The sequence below is a fragment of the Stegodyphus dumicola genome, chromosome X2, assembly GCF_044657685.1.
Source record: "Stegodyphus dumicola isolate Sdum_Otavi_A_Nest chromosome X2, ASM4465768v1".
NCBI lineage: Eukaryota > Metazoa > Arthropoda > Arachnida > Araneae > Eresidae > Stegodyphus > Stegodyphus dumicola.
The window spans coordinates 175,201,234-175,226,156 of NC_140781.1; the positions used below are offsets into that span (position 1 = coordinate 175,201,234).

At 34.1% G+C, this 24,923-nt stretch overlaps 1 protein-coding gene across 1 annotated transcript in view; it reads left to right on the forward strand.

The window, feature by feature from the left end:
• LOC118204348 (lysine-specific demethylase RAD23A-like) overlaps window positions 1-24,923 on the forward strand; it is a 114,655-nt gene that overhangs the window by 83,897 nt on the left and 5,835 nt on the right. Inside the window, exons 8-9 of the mRNA XM_085809723.1 lie at window positions 12,909-12,969; window positions 19,640-19,782. Coding sequence (XP_085665849.1) covers window positions 12,909-12,969; window positions 19,640-19,782 — 204 coding nt within the window. The remainder of the gene's footprint in view (window positions 1-12,908; window positions 12,970-19,639; window positions 19,783-24,923) is intronic.

Consider the following 24,923-nt stretch of genomic DNA (forward strand, 5'->3'; position numbering starts at 1 on the left):
ACTTTTTGTTCAGGTGACATCAGGCACTATTGACTGAAAATGCAGATTTAAAAATATTTTTCTATTAATAAATTTTTAATAACTAGAATACTTAACTAATCTACCTAAATAGACTTATTACTTTGAAAAATGTACCTAAATATGACTTGTTGCCAGAACAAACTTAATGAGTAATAAAACATGGCATGCACTAAAATGGGTGTCCTTTGAAAGTTTCGCAAAATGATATAACTTGTTTTGTCAACTTTATAGCAGTATCATGTCGAAATAACGCTGCATAATCTGTTGCATTTTTATCCCAAAGGGAATTAGCTCAGAAGGGCTATTAATTTCATTTTGGCATTTTGTGTTGATTCGCTATAAATGTTGGTTCACTTTTCAAGTTATTGCCATCAAATATTAGAGCCCTGTATTATATTTAAAGAAATTAAATAATGAAAAATCTGCATATATGTGTGTTATTTCTTTCATTGTGATAAAACAACGATACCTAGAGCCACCAAATTTTGAGTAACATAATCATCCACTGGAATATGGACATCTGGAAGTGCAAATTTGGAATTTGTTTTATTATCTATTTCATATTTTGTAAAACTTTTAACGAATTTTTGTTAACAAACTCCATTTCAATGTGAGCAATGGCAACACTATGGGAAAAAAAATTATCTCCTGCGCACGAGACTGTGTATCAGAAATTCTAAAGACGTGTTCTTTTAAATATTTTTTGATATTCCTGTTGAGTTGAATTTTATGGTTTAAGTGCAAAGATTGTGATATTTAATAAATAAAGGTAACACACAAAACATTAAAAAAGTCATATAATATAAAATATATACATAATATGAAATCTGAAAATTTTCAGAATTTTTTTTTTTTTACTTTATCTTCAAACATTTTCCCAGTTTTTTGTAGTTCTGAAGAGATATTGGAAGTATTTGAATGGTATCTAGACTAAACAGATAGGAAGCCATAACAGACTTGGTGCTTAATGTGTTAACTTTAAATCCTAAGCAGGCTCATTGAGATTGAATCAGGTTAGCATAAATCCAATGCAAAAATCTTATGATCCTGTTATGATATTATGCTTAGTCATTATTGGCATTAAATTACACTGTTTTGCAACAGCATCCTTTACATGCTTTATAATGGCTTTATGTGTGTGTTGGCTTAATTTTTTTTGGTGGGGGCGGGTCTAAAATTCTAAAATATTCTGGTTATTTAAGCTTTCCAGTAAGTTTATTCGTGGATAGTCGGACTTTTACTGTAATATATTTCCTTATAAAAATCAATTAGAAAGGTATTGGATCATAATATGGGAGTTATGTCTAATCACTTAAGTTGTTTAATTAGCTCTTCCTGAAACTAATTCACATTTTACTCTAAAATATGCTCAAACAGAAGATTTAAAAATTTTTTAAATAGTATTTTGAGACTTTTGCTTGCCAGATTAAGGATCTGGGTGTTTGGTATTGCTACAAAATTTGAATATTTTTAATATGTCGTAATTTTTTTCATTCCTACAGCTGTTTTATCTATTTATGCATGATGAATATTGAAAGATTATTTTAAGAATAAACAGTATTGAAATGCTGTTTCAGAATATAATCAAACTCACATATATGTATGAAGAGGAAAGGCTGTTTAGACATTCGTAGTATGTGTAAGAATTTTTTCAGACAGCCCAAATATTTTTTCTTCTTTGAATTTGGGATAAACTCACAAATTATAAAAAATAATGCCCCATTCTGTCTCGGAGCGAAATAAAATGAATGATAAGTAAAATACTTTGCAATTTAAGAAAGTTCTTAGGAGAAAATATTCTGCCCTATAGAACAGCTGAAAGCATATATTTGGCCATTTGTAAAAAGTGAATGGTAATATGAAGTGAAAACAATAGAAAGTTGTAATGTATTTGCAGAATTTGATTTTTTACTCTAAAATCAGTTAGAAACTAAATGCCCTCACTTATTTTTATCAAGTTAATTTTTAAAGTGTTTTTTTTAATTGCATGGATTTTTACTTGACTGTTTGTGAATGTATCAAGAAGTTCAATATAATATTTAGCGTATATAAGCAAAAATTTATTGCTGACTGCAGTTTTTTTGGAATTTAGTCCATTTTTTTCTCCAAGCACTGCTTTTATGGTTGTGAACACTCTAGAAATTACAGTGCTTGGGTGATCTGGTTTGAAACACCTGACAAGGACAGAGATGAAGTTGTGTCAATCATGAGATAGCTATACAGAAAAATTTTTTGAAATTTGTAGGAAATCTAAAATGAGGGGTGATATAGTACAAGCAATGATTTTGATTTCCAAAAATTTAGAGGTGGTTTTGGAGAAGTAATAACTTACTTCTGTTTAATATATTGTATGTGTTTGATGATCCTGAATCTGTTGATTTGTTATTTATACAAAGTTGCAATGAATTTTATAACTGCCTCATGACTGATTGTCTAGCAGTCTGTTTTTTTTATATGTGAGTACTTTATTTTATTGACAAGCTAAAGAAAATGAGAACAGCCATACTGTTTGATTTGTTTGGAATATAAAGAGCTGAGTTTAGGGGTAGTTTAGGGGTTTAAACAAAGAGAAGGAAGTGCGGTGTCCTTGGTTTCAAGAAATGTTTCATATTAAAATAAATTCAATATATTTCATCCCAAAGCTATGAACCATTCATCATCTTTTGGATGAACCTACTGACAACTTTTTGAATTTTCTTTCTATGCTGAACCAGGGTTCGTACGGTCCTTAAGAGTCCTTAAAAGTCCTTAGATTTTTTGGAATTGATTTTTGGACCTTAAAAGTCCTTAATTTTGGCACAAATCAGCAGAAGGTCCTTAATTTTAATCATCTGAAATTTCAGTCTGTTTTTACGACTGTCATTTTGAGTGTGAATTAACATTTTGAGGAATATTTTTGTCGATTCACTGCCATATATATGGTTATCTTTTGAATGGGTTTATGAGTTCTAATTCGTTTCTGTTTCTAATATGAATGATGGGATACTCGAGTTTCTAAGCAAGAACTGAAACATAAGCATTTCGAAATTCATTTTTTCTAGTAAAGAGCTCTTAACTTTTCGCTTTTGGGGATGTGAATTCTTTTATTAAGCAGTTCTAAATTGGGTGACTTTTCAACATTTTGGCAATTTTAAGATTAGTTTCTATAGAAACATTTTAATTCCAGAATATGAGAATTTTTCGACGATTTTTTTTTAAAACATCGTAACATTGATAATTTTTATTAAAATAAGGGTAATATTGAAATAATATTGTACGTTCCGTTGTTAAAAATAGTGGACTGTAAATTGACTTGATATTACTTCAGTATAGAACCCCAAAAAAAACCTCAGAATCATAACGTTGACCGAAACTTCTTTATTGACTTTCAAAGTAAGTTAGTTGAGGAACGGCGAAGACCACACAAACTCCGACTTCAGTGGTGGCTTACCAACACAAACTCAGAAGAACCTCTGCTTAGTTGAAACTCCAGTAATTCACAGCAACCTCAAAGCACTAAACGCGAGCTTTAAAAACCTAACAAATTTGCGTCTGTGCCACTACTCGGTACAAAGAAAGAAATACGATTTGCATAACATCGAACAAATATTTAGAATATAACATTAAAATAAAACATTTTTATTTTTCGCTGTCATATTATAGTTTCATTTTGGCAACTTATTATACAATGTTTTTAATCTGAAAAATAAACAAGGTATAAGGCTATAAAGCACAATTTATGAAACAGCTCTTAGCAAAAGCAAAATTAGCTATGTAATTAATTAAAAATGTCTTTTTAATATTTTTCAAAGTAAGATTTTTTTCCCATTTAATTGTCTCAGTCAAAATATTCAAAAGTCTCAAAATATGCATGAGATTTCTCTATAAAATTAATTTTATGCTTTTTCCCTCCTTTTTTATTCCAAAGTATTTCTGGCCTTTTTGTTGTTACAGAATTGCTAGGGATAATTTTTCTTTAGGATTTTAGACATTACAGCTTGGGAAGTTTAGAAGGATTTGAAGGCAAGATTTATAGACCCACGATTCTAGAAATATGTGACAAAATGAAAAATGTCTCCATGGTATCAACACATAATGGATGTATTTTACAGAAAGTTTGCAATGAATTTCTTAATTTTTGGAGAACATCTGGAAGAACAATGAAAACATAATATTTGAATGTATTGCTTCTGATACTAGAATCTTAACATGTTTATCTTCTCTATATTTTATCTACTTTTCACTAGACAGAAGCATGGAAAATGTCAAAAATGCTTCTGATCTTATCACATGGGTAGGCATTATAGAAAGGGATTCTTTTATTAATAAAGACATTGAAAACTTACAATTTAAAAGATTCATCAAATATTTCTTAATGCATCCTACACATAGCTGGCACTAGGCATTTTCCCACCTGATGCATTCTCTGTGGATCCTAAATTCTGCTGCCTACTACCTTTCTAAATTCTGCTTCTAATGCTTGCTCTAAATTCTAAAAGTTTTACCATTTCTGCATTTTGTTGTTCGGGGTGTCACTAAATTCTAGAAATTCTGCCACATCAGCTCTGTAACTACCATGTATATTTCATATTGTTTCTGAATGTTCATATAACTAAGGAAATAAAATTAGCCGATTTTTCTGTACATTCTAAATGCATTTGCTGTTTTTTAGAAAAACAAATTCTTAATTAAATCCAAAAATTCTAAAATGAAAAGGAAACGTGTTGAAAAAAAAGAAACTGAGTATGTAAAGGAAATTATTCTTCAAAGATATGTGCAGTTATTATTATGTAAATTACCCAATTGTTTATGATTTCAACCTTTACTATAATTTCCCATTTCTATTTCCTCATATGATAGAGTTATTGAGCTAGATTAAATTTAAATTAAATTGTATAATCTTTGACCACTAGTCCACATTATTAGTTTGAATTTGACTGTTGTTTAATTACATCACCATGAGCTGTAATTGATTTTGTTAGAATCAGAACATGCCTTTATGTTTGTTCTAAGTTCTTTTTAAATAAGAGGCTTATTTAAACCTTTGTCTGATATTGTAGTTAATTTCAGACATGGCGATAATATGCTTCACGTCTGTCGGGGGGTTTTGGATTGTTTAACTTTTACCCAATCAATTAAACCCTCATAGGTACATTATGGAGAAGTTGACAAGTTAGGAGATAAAGCATGCAGAAACTAGCGAGAGCATTGGTTTGCATAGAGAGACAAATCGCTAATTGTTAGAAAAGATGCTTAAAAGAAATGGAAATCGATATAAACGTTACAAAACATAATGTTTTGTAGGTTTTAATGCGTAATTATCTTAATATCTTTTAAAAATCTGTGTTATAAATTACATGTATTTTAAACTGTGAAATTTTATTAGATTTTGATTTTAATAGGGCTTTTTTTTAACAAATATTGTTAAAAAATAAAATTTAATAGTGGTCATGTAAATCCATAATGACTAAGGTTTATCAAACTACCTAATTTAATTATTTATAACTAACTGCTTATCTTTAAAAATTATCTTTACATATTAAAGTGAGTTATTGCCTTTCATTAATACTCACTGTGGTCACAAGATAAAATATAAAAATGTAAAAATTCAAGTAAAACATATTCGAATGCATCTACTGAGACTTAAAATAATACAAAACAACATATCACATCTGGTGCTTTAATGGCTTATTGGAACCTTAAAGTATATTAACTGGGTTACAACCCCTGGAACTGTATACGAAGCTACGACACTAACTGCATCAAACAGAGCCTGACTAACTTTCAAGACTTGCCAACCTTGCCTGCATCAGGCTTTTAATGTTTGTTCTAATCTGCAGGTCTCTCTCTAGACAAGCACCAGCAGTGGCAACATTCAGTCTTTTGTTACGAATTTTGCTGATTATGATCTTACTTCTTATTTTAACCTATGCAGTTTGACATAAAATTCCACCTGCTTATTTACTAAACCTCTAGACTGACCAAGTATGTGACAAAATGAGACATGAAAAAAATCAACATAACGCTAATTGTTAGTAAAATGTAAATGTCACTTATCTTCTTTCAAATATGACTAACTATCATAAGTGTAAAATATTTAATGCTACTTGATAAATTGCATAAAGTTTTTTTTTATTCTCAAACTTATTAACAATTATGTTAATTAATTCATGTTTAGTAATAATGCTTAGGGATCTATTTTATTTTTAGGATGGTATTACAAAAGTGAAATTCAGGCATAGATAATATCTTCAATTGAATTTATTCAGTTCCCATTTGCACATAGGTCCTTAATTTTTTTCATTAATGGTCCTTAAAAGTACTTAATTTCTGTGTGCAGAAATGTGTACAAACCCTACTTAAGAGGAAAATGGGCAATTTATTTTTGAAATTGAAATTGACCGTTCTGTTCCTTTCTTGAACTAAACCTACTTATGGAATATTAGGATGCATTTCACATATAATTTTTCAAAATGTTTGTGTCTGTCTCCATATGCTCACTCTATTCGTCCATATAAACCAAAAATTACGGTCTTTCGCACATTTCATTGGGAAATTATTTTATGCTACACACCCTGCTGCATTAGTAGATGAACTTAATATTCCAAATGGTATCATTTCCCATGGTTGTCCTCCCTCAGGGGCTCACTTTTGTGAGTAGGAGTGTGGCAATCCCAAGGGGATAGCCCTTCAGGGGTGTCACGATCCTGCAGCTCCAGTGATCTATCCTCTTTTCCGTCTCCTCTCCTCTTGGCTGGAACTTTTCCCCTTCCCTTCTCTCTTCGGAGTTTTGGGCTCGTCACAAGAGACTGGAACAGCCTTTGTCTCTAGTTTCCGAGTGGCGAGAAAACTGCCCACGTGTTTGCTGTGCGTGGAGACCCGTGTCACGGGAAAGGAGGGTCCTGGTAGTTGAAGGGAGAGGAGTGGTAGTTAAGGGTTGTTACAGTTGTTACAGAGTCCTGGTAGTCCCCAACACACTGCTTCGGCCTCTGCTTCAGCTAAACGGGAGGCACCTTAGTTGTCTTCATGGGTGTCAATTGGCTGGTCACTAGTCCTTGTGTCAGTGGCTTGGGGATAAGCTCTAAGGAGTACCTGCTTTCGGGAAAGCCGACTGTGGGGCTTCAACTTGCGTATAGGTCTGGCTATCCCTAGCACAGGAATCTGTGTTCCCATGTTGAGCTCTGTTGTGGGCGGGGCTGTGGGACCCGAATCTTTTCTTTCTTCATCATGGCCAACCCTCAAATTTTTCTAATTAAAGATTTCAAAGTGAGTCAAGTTGGCTAAAGCACTAGTTCTGAAAAATCTGCTAAAAAAGTACATACAGATACAAATGAAAAAAATTGTAACAATAGTCCCCGTTTCCTTGTTATCTCTAGTTCTTCTGGCGAACTGCATAAGATGTCTCCTTTTGTAATAAATTAATACATCCAGTCTTGTATTGGTGAGCCGAGAAATATAAAGCTTCTCTGCTCTGGAGACTTGCTTATTGATACAGTTTCGGCAACTCGGTCTGCATCATTACTTCAAATGATAAAACTTGGACAAGTGAATGTCACAGTAACAGCACATAAGACACTAAATTATTGTCGCGGTGTAATCTTGGAATTCGACCTTCTGTATGCTTCTGAAGAAGAGATCGCATCCGAGCTGTTTGACCAAAGTGTCTGCGGTGTTAGGCGGATCAAGGTGCGTAAGGAAGGTAAGTTGATAGATACAAAACACGTGATCCTGACCTTCAACTCGTCTGGTCTGCCTAAGAATATTAAGGCGGGATACATAAATTGTCGCGTAAGACCTTATATTCCAAACCCTATGCGATGCTTCCAATGCCAGCGTGTCGGCCATTCTAAGACGTCTTGTCATGGCAGCCTCACATGTGCCCGATGCTCACAGATTGGCCACAATTCTGAAAAGTGTACCCCTGCACCTTTTTGTATAAATTGCAAGGGTGAGCATCCAGCATTTTCATGCCTGTGCCCAAAATCGAAATCAGGAAAAGAAGTGCAGTCTGCAAAGGTTACTAGGAACATCTCATGTGCCGAAGCCAGAAGATTAGTCCAAAGCACACAGCTTCGACCAAATACATCATACACCAGTGTTGTAAAATCATCTCGTACAGTGTCCACCCAAACATCAATAGGTACGGAGATTCTGCCAAATAAAACTCAATCGACTACATCCACCAAGAAAAAAGAAAATTTTACTCATTTAGTAGAAGAAAAAAAAAAGAAACAATCATTCAAAGTAAACCCAAAACTGCCACACAAAAAATATCAAATAAAAACAGAAGTCCCAGCAATAGCTCTCTTGATGGAATGATTTCTGAATCTGCGGATTCAGACAGTATGGAAGTAGAAGAGGGGGCTAGAAGTCCCCAGGCATCTACTTCCACGAAAAACAAAAGAACAGCACAGAAAGAACAAAAACCATTCATAATGACCACCCTTGTCTCATGGATCTGTCGCGGTTTCCACTGAAATTTGCTTGACATATCTATAATAAATGCGTATCGTCCTGTGTGCTTAGCAATACAGGAAACAAATCTGAAACCAGAACAACATGCAAAACTTCGGAGGTTTTCTTTCGTCAGGAAGGATAACCTTGCAGGTGAGCGCGCCAATGGAGGTGTAGGTCTCCTCGCCTCACTGGATTATCCCTCAAATGTACTTTCTTTGACGACATCCCTCCAAGTTTTCGCTACTCAAACAAATTTTGATATTGTTGTTTCATTTGTTTCACTGTATTTCCCTCCAAATGAGCACATTTATCAGGGAGATTTAAATGATCTTATAGAGCAGCTGCCTAAGCCCTTTATCATAATAGGATATTTTAATGGCCATAGTCTGCTCTGGTGTAGTAAAGATACAAATTCCCGAGGAAGACAAATTGAGCAGATGATTGAAGATCATAGCCTTTGTCTATGGAATAATGGGCAGGATACGTACTTCTATGAGCCTTCAAGGACATTTCACGCTCTCGACCCTGCCATCTGTTCACCATCTCTGTTGCCATTTTTCAGTTTTAGTGTGGATAATGATCTTCACAACAGCAATCACTATCCCATGTCATGATCCCCTCGGTTCATACTCGATAGAGCGGACTGGGAACTCTTTTCTTCCGTTGCAGAAATCGCAGAGGAAATGGTAGAAGATGTGCATATCGATGATGCTGTTAAAGCTGTTACTAATACTATTATTCAGGCAGCTATGCTTTCCATTCCTAGAACATCAGGAAAAATACTAAAATATATGAAACCATGGTGGAATCGCGACTGTCATGAAGCACTGAAAAAAGCATGGGGAATTTTTCTTAGATATCCTACTCTGCAAAACCTCATAGCATTTAAAAGAGCCAAAACAAATGCTTGAAAAGTAAGAAAGCAGAGCCAGAGGGATTCCTGGATTTCATATGTGTCATCAATAACATCCTCTACGCCTAGTAAGCAGGTTTGGGAAAGAGTTCGAAAAGCATGCGGAATGTATAAAGACCACTCACTTTCCTTTTTGGAAAATGATGGCCAAGTGATTAGCTCTATAGGAAGAAATTGCGAATACTGTTGGTGAGACATTTGCTGCCATTTCTTCCAGCAGAAACTATTCACCTGCATTTCTCTCTATCAAGCAGCACTCTGAAATAAATCCCATTGCATACAACTCTTCCAAATCTGAGCCTTACAATAGAAACTTTACTATGCTTGAATTAAGGAGAGCTTTGTTGCAGACACATAGGTCTTCTCCGGGTCTTGACGGCGTGAATTACGAAATGCTAAAAACTCTCCTATAAGTCACTGAATGCCCTTCTCACTCTTTACAATAGAGTGTGGAAGGAGCACACTTTTCCCAGTGCATGGAGGAGAGCTGTTGTAATTCCTATTGCTAAGCCAGGGAAAGATCCAAGGAATCCCTCCAACTATCGGCCAATTGCCCTTACGAGTTGCCTATGCAAGCTGTTTGAAAAAATGGTAAACAGCCACCTAGTCTACTTCTTGGAAAAGAATAATCTTATATCGTCTTATCAAAGCGGGTTTCGAAAAGGGAGAACTACTGTAACTAATATGCTCCTGTTAGAGACATCCATTCAAAAAGCTTTTGTAAGAAGAAGTCACCTTGTCTCGGTATTCTTTGATATTGAGAAAGCTTATGATAAGGCATGGAGATACGGTATACTTCGGGATCTTCACGAGAGTGGCTTGCGCGGCAACCTACCAATTTTCATTCAGAATTTCTGGAACACTAGATCTTTTCAAGTAAGGATTGGCTCTGTTTTGTCGGAAGTTTTCAAACAGGAAGAGGATGTGCTTAGTGTAACTCTGTTCAGCCTAAAAATAAATTTTCTATTAAAACAACTTCCTCCGACAATTTCAGGATCTTTATATGTTGATGATCCACAAATTAGATGTTGAGGTGTGGATATGAGACGTGTAGAGAGGCAGCTCCAGATCGCTTTGAACAGGATCCAGGAATGGGCAAAAAGACAAGGATGTACGTTTTCAAAACAGAAGACTGTGTGCGTGCATTTTTGTAGAAAGCGAGGTCTCCATCCTGAGCCTGAATTATACCTCAGTGGGTCTGTGATTCCAGTTGCACCTAAAATAAAATTTTTAGGGGTGATGTTCGACCGAAAATTGACTTTACTTCCTCATGTCCTAAACTTAAGAAAAAAGTAAAAAAATTTTTAATATTTTAAAAGTCCTGGCGAACACCTCCTGGGGTGCAGAGCGTTGCTCCATACTTCGCATTTACAGAGCTCTTGTTCGCTCTAGGCTGGACTACAGCTCAGTTGTTTACGGATCCGCTCGGTCTTCAGTGTTGTTAAAACTAGATTCTGTTCATCATCAGGCTCTGCCGATTTGTTCTCTAGCCTTCAGGACATCTCCTGGCCAGAGCTTTTATGTTGACTGTTACGAACCATCACTCAGTTTGAAGCGTGAGGAGTTGTCTCTTTTACAGTATTTTAATATTTTATCTGAACCTAACCATCCTTATAAACTCTGTTTACTTGATAATAGCTGCAACCTTTTATTTGAGGCATGACCATCCTGTGTGCCTTCTTTTCCTGTCAGAGTTCATCCCCTCATTGAAGAATTCTCCCTGTCTGATATGTCCCCACAAGCAGTACAGCATTTTGAAATCCCACCTTGGGAAAATGCACAAATCCAGTTTCTTGATAATTTCCACAGTTATATCAAAACAACTACTAATGAGAGCATCTACAGACAATTTTTTCCTCAGCACAGGCATAGTTACAGGAGTTATGTTTTCATATATACGGATGGATCTAAGCCAGCTTGCCATGTTGGGATGTCATTTATAATTGGTGACCACATGGAAAGCAGACGTTTACACGATGCTTCCTCTGTCTTAACCTCCGAACTGACTGCTATATATTATGCGCTTTTGTATATCTCAATGCTGCACCATGGAAAATTCATTGTATATACAGACTCCTACAGTGCATTGAAAGCTTTAGAATTCTTTTGTAGCACCGAGAATCCTGTGATAGTGGATGTTCTCAAGTTGAATATTAAATTGACAAGTTGTTAATATGAAATTCTGTACTACTGGGTCCCCAGACATACGGGAATAAAGGGCAATGAGCTGGCAGACATCGTAGCGAAATCTGCTGTTGAAATGTCCGGCCGTCTCATCCCTTTTAGAGATATCCGTTGTGCCATCAAAGAGAAGATTAGAAATAAATGCCAGCAACTTTGGGACATTCAGATTCATAACTAGTTGAGAAGGGTGAAGGCTAAAATAGAGCATTGGCATACTACTTGCAAGGAGCAAGTTCTTTTGAGGTGCCTTAGAATTGGGACACTAGAGTGACGCATAGCTACCTTCTGAGAGCTGAGAGTGAGCCTGTTTGTGCAAATTGTAATGTTTGTCTATCGCATTTTAATTGAGTGTCCATAGAGAAGTATTTTAATAGATGCAACCTACCTCTGAACCGTTTAATCAGAAGAGAGGTCAATACCAATTTGTTTCATTACCTGAAAGAAACAGGTTTCTATTATTTAATTTGATTTTTCTCCTGAGATTTTATGTTGGAATTTTAATGAATCTGTTTTAGGATTTTATATCTATACTGCATATCTCATTATCTGAGTCATAATCAGCATTTTCATCCCATCATTTCAATATCTTTTTACTTGCCTCGATTTTAAAAGTGCGCTGTTGTCTTTAGATTTTTTTTCTTTATCTAAAAGCTATAGTTTATATGTTAAAAAACGAATCCTGTGTTTGGCGCATATGGCCTGTAGAGCTTTGCGTCATAAATCTACTACCACCACCACCTATGGTTGTCCTTCTGTAATCATCAACACTGCAAATAAAAAAATTCTTAGGCCTTTTTTTATACATAGAATAAACTTGCAGGTCTTCAAAATTCAGGGCAAGCAAATACTGTGTTAAACAGAATGAAGTGAAAAATCTTTAGCAACTTCTCTTTGTTGCAATAAAAACCAGAAATTTTAATTTCAAGAAGTTAGAAATATTCCTTGCCTTAATTCAGCTTTCAGTTTGGATTTTGTGGAAGCTTCTGAAATTTTCCTCTATAGCAATCTTGCGAAGGACACAGCCTCCACTTCATTTCTGTTGGAGGTGTGAAAAATCTGTTAGAAACCCCTTTTATTCTTTTGACTTAAGTATTCCAACTTCGTCAGCCTCTACAACTTCTACATTTACTGCCATAACAGCATGTGTTGAAATGAGCTCCAACAAAACTGCATTCTGTGCTGAAATTTATTTATGCTAGTTATTGCACAGCATTTCCTTGTTCACTATTAAACTGTACAAAGTTATTTACCTAAGATATTGGTTTATTACCAGGTGTTTGTGTTTTGGTTATAAGTATTTAAAAACTTTTTGGTGTATCGTTTTTTCGTGTAACAAGTATTATATCTTTTTCAGACCTTTTCAGAAATGGAAGCTGCTAATCTGCACAGCACTTTGAGTGGTGATCGAGCTTCTGGTGAGATTGCTGTTATATATTTGAAGTTTGTATAAATGAAATGTCTGAAAATATTTATTTAAACCTGCATTTAAAAATAATTTGACATTTTGAGATTCAGGTTTTTAATTGTATTTCAAGGGAAAAATTCTGTTTGCTGAGGAATGTTTTCACCCCTTTCATCACATACATACTCAATAATGTTAGTTAATTATTAATTGTACCAGCCAGTTTATTGTTTCTTGCTTGTTGCATTATTCTTCTGATAAATGGTGTAATATGAGATTTTTCTTACAAACAGATTGCTTTAGTTAGTTTAGATTTAATAAGTTAGAAATTTGTGTAATTTTTAAAACATGTTCTGTTCTGTCTTATGCACTTATAATTTGATTGTTACTAAAGTAACTGTAATGGGAAGATAAATTATTTATAAGCATTTGCAGTTATATTCTATTTATTTAAAGTGACTGACAGAAAACTAAACATTTAAATTTTTAATTTTAACATTTTTAGTTTTAATTTAAGCGTTAAAAATAAAAATTTTTAGTGGGCAAGCTGGAAATAGTAATCTGTTAAATATTTCATATTGTGCAGTTACATTTCTTTTAACCTAGTTAAACTGGTGTAGTGAAAATTTTATGTCATTGTTCCCACAGAGCAAACAAACAAAAAACACTAGAAAGAGCAGAAAGTTATACAAATACTTTTAAATTAAGTATATAAGCGTATTGTTGTATAAGTGATTAAGAATTTCTTTGTCAAATAAAATCGACTCATTGTTTTTGGTGAAAATTAATATGCCACAAGGTATTTCCCAGATAAGTAAAAACGTCTAAATAAAACTAGTTGCCTGAATCTCCAAGGTCTGTACCATAATGCTCAAAGATTAATGTTTTTCATTCTTGTCATTTTATGAAGTTGTATGCAACAAATTGAACAAATACAGTCAAACAGCACCTTTCATTGTGTACTGATGTTTTGCTTAAATTATGTTTTAATTTATATGCGTAAATACAAAAACTATGATAATTTATATTGGACACTAACACGTAATTTATGTTTGACCATTTAAATTTCATTTATAAAGGATGATAAAAAAGTTTGTTTCAGGACATCACTGCAGCATATACGTAAATTAGTGTATACACGATACAGGCATACGAGCACCAACAGCTTGGCATGGGGTGGCATTCATCTATTTCCAAAGAATATGGGAAATGCTCAGAACATTAACAATTGCAATGTTGTTACCAAATGCATCCAGACAGCTTTTATTCTTTTTTTTTTTTTTTTTGCCTGCCAAAAGACAAAAACCAATAGACATTCATCAGGGAATGAAGAATGTGTATAGAGCAGCATGCCTGTTGAAACATTGTGGAATTGTGCCCTTTATTCAATGCTGGTCATGATTTGACTGAAGATGCAAGTCCATCTGGGAGGCTGTTCACATCCATTACAAACAAGCTGACAGTTGATAATGCAATTAGTGCATAACATCATATTCATATGCTATGTGAGGATCTTAACAGTTTAGGTAGTGTGCAATACGTCATCCAGCAAGAGTTAAGCTAGAGTAAAGTCTACATCCAGTGGATATCCTGGACGTTCGATTCCACATAAAAATCAAATCGGATGGCTGTTTGCCTAATGCAGTTTATGCATTTAAACATTGAAAGCAAAATGAATGCATTGTTGCAGGTGATGAAAGCCGGTACCACCACCGGGAGCCTGAGTCAAAAGTGTTGATTGTGCTGTGCTGACATCCTTCATTCCATCATCCCAAGAAGTTTAAGAGCCAGTCATCTACTATAAAAGTGATGCTTACCCTGTTCTTTATTTTCCAGAATCCATTGCTTATTGATTTCAAGGATCTAGGTATCTGCATCACTTGTGAACAATACTGCAAAATGCTAGAGAGATTATGACATGCAGTGAGGGCAAACTGTCTGAAAGCTGCAGAATCAGGTGATTCTGCTTTATGATAACGCACATCCCCATATCGCAAATGTCGTATCGTAGAAGTTACACTGAAATGGGAGACACTCGAGCGTCCCTCTAACTGTCCTGATCTCTCTTGATACGATTTTCATGCCTTTGGTCCCTTAAAAACGTCGTTGGAATGTCAATGGTTCTGGTTGAGCAGAGAAGTGCAGCAAGCAGATTTGTACTTCTTCAAGCAGCAGAAAAAGGAGTTTTATCTAGTGGGTGTATTCGACCTGGTGAAGCAGTGGGATGATTGCCTAAGTGCAATTCTGCATGGCTGGCATCTGGACTGTACAGCTTTCAAATGGAAACTTTTTATTGCCCCTTATGTATCTTATCACTATAAACAGTAAAAGATTTTATTGAATGTATTTGGAAACATTGAATATTTTGTGCAAATTGTATGCGAAGCAACAAAAGTGCCTGCATGTAGATGTGGTAAGCTTTTTAAATAACCGTATTTTCTTGAAATCTCAAAAATTCTCTCAAATACCTCTTTTTACGTCACAAATTTAAAAAATATCCACTAATTTTAGATTCTTCTTCTGCTTAATTGGTTCAGGGATAGAAAAGGGTTATAAAGCTAAAATTTTGCTTAAGTTCACATCTTCATTTTAGACATTATCTTGCAATAAAGACAGATTTCAGTATTACAGTAGTACTTCTGTGTCTGCAGTTAATTTGTTCCAGGACATACTGCAGATATCAGCAAATTCTATGTAGGGCAGGATATTCGTGTAACATATATAAATTCAGTGAAGTTTGATGAATTTGGCATAATAAGATGGCATCAATATTAATAAGTGATGGTCAAATATAGTATTAAATCTCACTTCATAAACTCACCAGCAAGATGACATCCTAAGGAACAAAATGCCAATCAGAAAACTTTATATTACTGTATTGCTAATACACATGCCTGTCGTGACCAGACTGCAGCTGTCTGACATCTTGACTGCAACTCATGAGCCACTTCTGGCTCTTTGATGCTTGCATCAAATAGTAATTTAATTTCTCAAAATGCTATTGTATTTTGAAATGTAAATCATGCAATAACAGTTTTCTCTATTAATCAGTTTATTTCTTTTTATTATATTATGTATGTAGTAATTTAATCAAATCAAACTATCCACCACATACTTTTCATCTGAGTAACCAGCAAAATTGTAAATAATTCTGTCTGCCAGTTACAATCTCAGCCATGTTATTTTTACAGCAGGTAATGGTCTACGTAATATCACAAAATAAATATAGAAATGCAAAAGTAATACTGTCTAATTAATGCATTTAGATTAATTTTATATCTGCCAGGTTCTGCTTACATTCTTTCCTTGTAATCCCCCTTGCTTCACAAGAATCATGATTGAACATCTTAGAAGGATTTGCTATTTCTTGTAAGATTCTATGTTTATTTATTGAATGGCTTAATTAACTGCTGAAGAAACTCTTTTAGAGAGCAAAATTACTTCCATACAGGGATTCTTTCGATTTAGCAAGGGATTTCAAATCTGAGGATTTTATGTTTTGTGAGGTAAATCTTCCCACTCGTGCTTGGTTTAACCACTTATATGTTTTGCCTGAACACAATTTGGGTGCTGTGAACTGGGACTGATTTGCCCTTACACCACTTGGGCAGTGTATTTTTCTACACGAATCCTCTGATTTTCCTCTGTTTTTTCACATCTTTGCAGTGTTTTTAACAGATGTCTCTAGAGGTCCGGGAGAGATTGCATTGCAAAACCAGTTCAAGGACAGGTTTTACCACTTTGCATTATGAGGAGAAATTAAACGAGTTTGCACGTGTTCAGTATATTAGGCTTTGTGAATAGTATTTCTTCCCAATTTTGTCATGAAATTGAATAAAATAAATAGAAATAATAATATAAATAAAATAAGTCATTTCAAGATTTTGAGTTGAAATATTTATGATATCTTAAGATTCAAAAGATTTGAATGATGAAAACAGCTCTTAGATTTGAGATTTGAAATTAAGAATTATTCTGAAAGATCTTTAAGAACTGAGGATTTGAATGTCTCAACCATAGAAAATCAAAATGTAGCTTGTAGTGTATTTCGAATTTAATGAATGAATTCAATTGTTTAATTTTTAATTTAATCTCTGTGTGTTGGTCTTTATGTTAATTTTGTGAGAAAAACAAATTAATTTTTATGCAAAAGTCTAAAAAAGTTCATAGCTTATTTTTAAATAATTTTTCTCCAGTAACAGTTTCTCCTCAATGTGCACTGCTCTTTATCGTGTATTTTATTCTTTTTAAAAAACTACCTAGGAATTAATAAGAAAATTTTAAAAAAAACACTCCATTTTTTTTTAAATTAATGGTTTATTCTTTGCTTAAATAAAAAATGTTTTTCATAGTTGTGTTCATAAATACCAGTACATGTTTTTACGATTTCAGTTTACTTCTATTAAAATCAAGCAACAGTCATAAAAAAAAGTAAGGATAGAAGGAACCGAAAGAAAATGCTCAGTTTTTCTACCTGAAAGAAGAGTCCTTAACTGCATAGTATAAAAGTTTCAAATATGCATTTTGTTGGGATATACTTTTCTGAATACAGAGCGAGTGATATAAGATCTATTCATTTATATGTAATCATTTAATTACATAAAAAATGTGAAAAACTCATTAGTTTTTAGTGGGATTTTTTGCTTGGTAACTATCTCTCGGAAGCAATGTCAATTGATTTGGACAACAAGAAAATAAATTCTTTCACAGCATCTTTATCTGCATCAGCCAATTCTCCACTGAATTTAATATTATGTAATCAGCTCATATGTCCATGTCTCAAGTATTTGAACCAGCCGTTACTTGCTTAAGACACCATTTAATCTAGTCATTCTTTATGCAAATTAAAAGCCTTAACTTGAATAATTGAGAAACTGAGGGGACATTGTTTTATGTTGATCATCAATCCGTGATGACAGAGATATTTCTATTTTATCCGTAACTATACCTTGTCTTTTGGAAACCATCTTTAAAGATACATTTCCACAATTTTGAAAATTTCTTTAATTTTACTCTTATTTTTCAAATCTGAACCTATAGTAGATTTGTTTACAATGTCTGGTTGAAGTAAAATATTCAACATTTTTAGAACGCCTAATTATTTCCATCTTTGTATCGATGGTATGAAGTTTATGAGTCCTTAATTTCTTTTTTGCTTGTATTAACACTGCACTTTCGTACTCATGTTTATCAAATTAAAGGATGAAATATTTTAAAATAAACAAATAAATTGGCAAAACATGCAACACATTGTTGCACATACTAACGGAAGACAAACTGTATTGACCTCTTGCTCGGAACAACACAGTAGCGATTTCGATTCTTTAGAAGTATACTATTTGTAAGAAGTAATGTGTATCTGTGTTGTATGATACCTCACCCCTACGCTTATTATGGCTACAAGCACCTCCTGCTAACAAGAGTAAGGGAAAAAGATGGAACATATGACTTGAAAACAGCTGATGCATGAGCGAATTTTTTTCATAATCCACAAAAATCTTTTTAAAAATGTGCGAAAGTCGAGGGCAGCCTGTAAATATGCAATGTAAACTCCTTGTGTTTTATCTTCTGGATTTCTCATTGTGAGTGAAGTTTGAATCAAGAGTGCTTTTAAGGAGTATCAGTAGCTTGCTGAGTTTGAATGAAACCATGTATCCAACATCAAATTTGTACATCAGACTGGTGATTGTAATGACTGTGCTGCCATTCTTGAGAGCAATTTTCAGGACATTTTCCAACAGGATAACACTAATTTTCATACTGCTGGTATCATCCAACATACTCTACAGAATGTTGGCATGGTGCTTTAAGCTGCAAGATCACCCGTTGTTTCTCCCATTGAGCATGTATGGGACATGATGGAAGGGCAAATCCAACATCATCTGCAACTGTCATGGACTGTTGTTGATTTGACTGACCAAGTGCTACAGTCATGAATTCCATCCCACAAAATGACCTATGTAACACAATGCATACATGTTTGTATGAAACTACAGTGGTTATTAATTTACCACCATTTCACATTTGAAACGGCTCTTCTCGTGGATACTTTAACTGTGACCTTGAAACTTAAATAGGCTACCTATACAAATGCTTTGCCTACATTTCATTCCTCTAGAATGATTTCTCCTTGCTGTTGTTAGAATTTCATCTTCCATCAGTGTAGAATATCATTTATGACGGGTGTAACATGAATATCAGTCTTTTAGTAGGATATCATTTGGGTATCTTAGACCTATAAAACATAAGATTTGCTATTTTAGAATTCATGGAAGATAAACTTTCTTCTTTTAGGTTAACAGTTTGTTTTTCAAGCTTACTTTTTATGAAATTTGTTGAGTATGTAACTCTCTCTCTTTAAATGATTTTTTCTGTGTACTTAAATTTTGAATAATATTAAAAATGTTCACAATCACTCATAGTGACTCTAAGGCATTAATTTTAATTTATAAATATGTTTTGTTTACAATTTGGACACATTTTAATCATAATTAAGAAAGGCCTTACACATGTAATGCTGCTCTGTTTTGTGTGTAAGGCCTAGTTTCATTAAATAGGTAAAATTCTAGATGTATATACGGAATAAATGAGCTCTCGCATAGGTGTCACCTTTAAGTGGTAATAACAAAAACTTGTATGTTTGGTGAAGCATATTTTGTTCTAATTTATTAATTAACTTTCAGCATCACTTTCTCCTGATTCCATGCCAGAGACTATGTCAAGCTGTGACAGAATGTTTGATGTCTGGAATGATACATTTAATAGCACCGAAGCTATGGGTTTTGCTGGAAACTTACAGGATAGAGATCATGAAGCTATTGAGAGAGTATGATGTTTGACATTATTAGATTTTTATTGTTTTGATATATTGGGTGAGTCAAAAATATGGCTATATGTTTGGTCACTTCATGTGGTAACAATATTATGGCTATGGAAAGTAAGAGAAGTGTCATTAAAAAGTTGCATTGGTGCTACTATGAGCCCTTCTTATAGATTTTCTTTTCTGGGTGGTTCCCTTTCAAGCATTTTCTCCTCTTTCTCATGATGAGCAACAGTGCAGCATAAAACTGCTTCTTGCTAGTATCATGGCCTTGATAATTATTCTAGTATGCAGCTATTTATGCTGTAGCATTATGTTAATTAATAGCAGAAAGTTATGCACATGACTCATTCAAAATGAAGAAATGATGTTTAATATGTGTTTAGCAACAACACTGTATTTCAAATGCGTGCCATATCATTGCTTCACCCTGTATTCCATTCTTCTAGTTTAGAGTGTGGCTTATGATAATACTGAAGAATGTGACATTGATGTATTTTTAACTGCATGATCTACAAACAATAGCCAAAAATAAGTTGTGGTACTTCAGATAAAAAAAGGTACATTCTTATTCAGTAATGGAATTTTTACATGAAATATTTATAAGAAGTATTAACAAAAGGGTTGTGAAATGTTTAAATTGAGTACAAGAAATCAAAACACTAAAACTGAATACAGGACGAAGTCCATTATCCGGAATGATCTATAATCCGGACCTCAAAGCCACAAAAATTTTTTGGTATGCTTTATGCATGCGCATAAAGAACGCACATACAGTGCGCATGCGCTCATTAAAAGAAATGTTTAATAAAGTAAACAATTAAATATTTTCTCTCTGGATTGGAGGGAAAGCGTCCGTAATAAAAAAAAAATTTTAAAAAATGCGTTGAGCATGCGTAAAAGCACAAGGCGCCGAAGGAAAGCCAAGCTTCACAAAGTAGAAGAAGAATAAATATTAAGCTTTTATTTTGTAAAATTTGATACCTTTTAGATCATAATTGCTCTTTATTTCATAAATTACTGTTTCATATTTTTAATTATATAATTTCTGCATGCCATTTTACCAGATTTAAATTGATGGTCTATAATAATCCGGAATCGTCAAAGTCCCGACGAGTCCGGATTACGGACTTTGTACTGTATTTAGTTATTGTCAGTAGATGGAATTATATTTAAAATCCATTGCATAAATTGCCACAAAATGCACTAGTTAATGATTCCATCATATAAAGTGATTTGTTAATAAGGAAGCACACTTATTTTATTAGCTTTAGACTGTGGGAGCCTGAATGTGAGCTTAAAACCAATGGGTGTAGGTTTGACTAACAGTTTAGTCTTACCTGTGTGTGCTTAACCCTCTCTTCATGGGTTTAACATTGGTTGCCCTTTGTGGTGCTATCTGGGCAGTGCTGTGAATGGTGAGACTGATGAATGCTTAAATCATTCTGGGCAGGTGTCTCACATATGCTTTCCTTACAAACATCCCTCACTGCCAGGTATCCCACCCATGCATTGCTGGAGAATGATTTAGGGCACAAGTGATGGATATGTGTATTTTAAGCTGAACCATTTTTAAAGCCCCTAGATGGTGTCCTATGTGCATTACTGTTGAACTGAATATAGTTTTTAGGTTCCTGACCATCAGTTTGATCATATTCTACGTAACTATTGCATCATTTGTTATAAGGGAAATTGCAATGTAAACAAACATAGTTCGACTTTTTAACTTACTACGTGATATAAACATTCGCGTTTCTGCTATCCCTTCGAACGTGTTTCGTTCTTTTTTTCACTACTATGTAGGGTCTTTCATAGTTACTGTGTGTGTTCTGTTATGCTTCATGTTACTTTTGTCACATATATTTCACATACTTTCCTTTCTACACTCATTTCCAAAAGTTAAGCACGGAGAGGAAAATGTTAATTTCCGGAAGCCAATCAGAATTGAAGAGGATGCAATTCGCTGCAGATGTAGATGGAAGTATGCAAATATGTTAGGTAACAGCGCTTTCAATCGCGCTTTCATATCAAGAAATATGCAAAAAAGGCAGTCTTATATGAAGCCAGCTTTATGAAGGGTTACAGAAGTTGATTGAAAGTGCTGATAGAAGGTGTTTAAAATTTTCGTACAATTTGTTTTGAAGACATATATGTTTCTATGACTTCCAGAAGACGAATGGAAGATTCTGAGCGCTGGCGTGCTGTGGAGTACATTGAAGCAGAACAGTCGATCACAGATGTTGCTCTTTTCTTCGGCGTTCATCATTATGTAATTTTACGTTTATGGAAACAATTTTAAACCACACAGACAGTGTTCCGAAGGCCCATAGCCAGTTGCCCAAGGCTCACAATCCCTGCGGAAGATCAATATATTGCTATTGTAGCCAAGCGGAATCGCAGAGCGACCTCCACATGTGTAACCTCTATGGTTACAGCATCCATTGGTAAGGCGATATCTGCAGCTACTGTATGCCAAAGATTACATATGAGTGGACTGTAAGTCTGGTTACCTCGAGTTAGTGTTCCTCTATTCGTCCAATCAAGAAGGGCACGATTACAGTGGTGCCTGGAATATGTCAATTGGAATGTGTCTGACTGGGGCAATGTCATTTTTACTGTTGAGTCAAGATTTGCTCTGGAGCCAGATGACAAGTGTATAAGGATATGGCGTGAACAACAAACACACAGTCAGTCCCAAAACATCACCAAACATCGTGCATTCCGAGGCGGAAGCATTATGGTGTGGGCAAGGATTTCATTAGGATACTGTACCGACCTGCACATCTTTAAACAGGGTTCTTTGACTGCTGTCCGGTATTGAAATGAAGACCTAGAACCTATTCTGAGATTGTACGCTGCAGCTACTTTTGTTTTAATGAACGATAACGCCACATCTCCATTGAGCTGACATCGTCGATGACTACCTGGAGAGTGAAGGGATTGTGCATATGGCATGGCCAGCATATTCAGCCAACCTTAATCCCATTGAAAGTCTTTGGGATGCTCTCGACTGTGCTGTATCTTTACGTTTCCCACCTCCAGCCATTCTTATTGAGCTGGAAACTGCTCTACAAGAAGAATGGTGATTGCTTAATTCTGCGGTGGTTGACCACCTAATTGAAATTATGGTCACAAGGTGTAAACTTTGAATACAGATGAGGAAGATCACATACCCTATTAATGTCTTTTTTTTTTTTTCTCATTTTACTGTTTATTTTTTTCCTTTATACATGATTCTGTTTAAGTCTCCAGTACGTAATTATCTGATAACTTACAAAAGTTTAATATATATATATATGCTACTTTCCTGCTGAATTTTGTGTCAATCAAAGTAGTATTTGTTGATTTTTTTGCATTTTACATCTTCGTGCTTAACTTTTGGAAGTGAGTGTATTTTGTAAAGCCTTGGCTTCAGTTTATTATGGTGAGCAAGCATTATTTATCAGAGCAAAGATATACTCACATGGTAAATGAGCCAATCAGTGACAGGGGTGAGAGTGATGATTCATTTTCTAAAGAGTTAGCGATATGTCTAGTGATTCTGATAGAGACATTTTATCAGAGACTGAGCTCACTCAATGCCTGCCTGCCTTCCACTTCTCATTAAAGATTTTGTTACTTTTTGTAAATAGTCTTTCTTGTATTTTTTTATTAATTTTAAAGTGTATTAATGTATTTTGTCAATTACGACTTTGGAATAATTTGAATAGTACTTCCAAAAATAATCCCTCAAGATAAGCAATTTTTTAAATATATTTAAACATAAAATAAAGGGAAAAAATTATTAAATGCTAATTTTAATGTATATGATAGCTTAAGTAATAATCTAAAATGGTACCAAAGTTAGGACCTTTTTTTGTGATTTTTATCTAAAATTAGGCTGAGCGATGCAAAGCTCCAATCCTGTGGGATCATTCCTTTTGAATCCCATCCATCCTGATGGATTGTATTAAAGGTGGGCTCTCTCTCAAAGAAACATTTGAAAAGAAAGTTGTGCATTTTTCTTTCTTATTCATCAAATGTAAAGGGGGCCAATTTTCTAACGAGCAATTAACTTACTTTGTGTTGGTATGGCAGGAGAAAAGAGAAATCACTTGTGATCAGAAAAACAACCATGCTGCTTTAAGAAATTCGAGTTATCAAAATTACCAGTTCATTGGAGATTCAATCACAAATCATGGATGAGTAGAGATAGTGATTGATTAGTTAGGGAGAAAATTGAAAAAAGGAACTGCTTTTTATTGACAGTTCAACCTTTCATCCTGATTTGCAATTAGAATATGTGTAAATAATCATTTTACCGTCACCCCAAATACTACATCAGTTATACAGCCTTAAAGTCAAGGTACCTTTTGTTAATTTAAAATATCACGTAGGAAAGTAGTTTTAATATCAGTGATTGGGAAAATGGAATCTTCATCGTTTGCAAAAGATTTAGCAAGCAGTCGCTGTTTTAGATGCAATTGGATGGATCAATATTGCATGGAAAGAAGTTAAGCAAAAAATAATAATAAATTAATTTATGAAATCTTTTTTATTTCCTGCAGTATTTACTACTGAAGTTGACAATGAATCTGAAATTAATTTACAACCATTAACAAATGCACTTAGCCCACATACTGTTTTGGCTTACTTTTATACTTTAATTCATGAGGTACCAATAGTAGAATGTGATGAATCAAATGTAATAGAAATAGCAAGAAAACTTACAAACCAAAAATTTTGAAAAAGAAACTAGATGAAAATTATGAACAATTTATCAATTCATATCTTCTATTACCTTGTCGTAGTGAAGCATGTGAATATGCAGAATGACTTAAACACATTTTGCACTCGTAATAATGATGGGGGATATTTTGCTTTGAAAGTCGCATTGTAAATACAAAATGCCACTAGAAATGTATTGGTGGTTATTTTGAACAAAAGTAAAATTACACATTAATTTATGAATTCATAATAATTTATGGTTTCTTATCATTATGAATTTAATGTTTTTAATAAATTAAAAAACTGGCAAGAAATTTTAAGAAAAAACAAAACTCCTGATAAAGGTGAATTGCAGATTTTTTTAATAACCTTAGGTTTAAGTGCCTGAAATGTTCTGTATAACCAACTTCCAAGAACTGCAGTTTTAGAATAATTTTTAT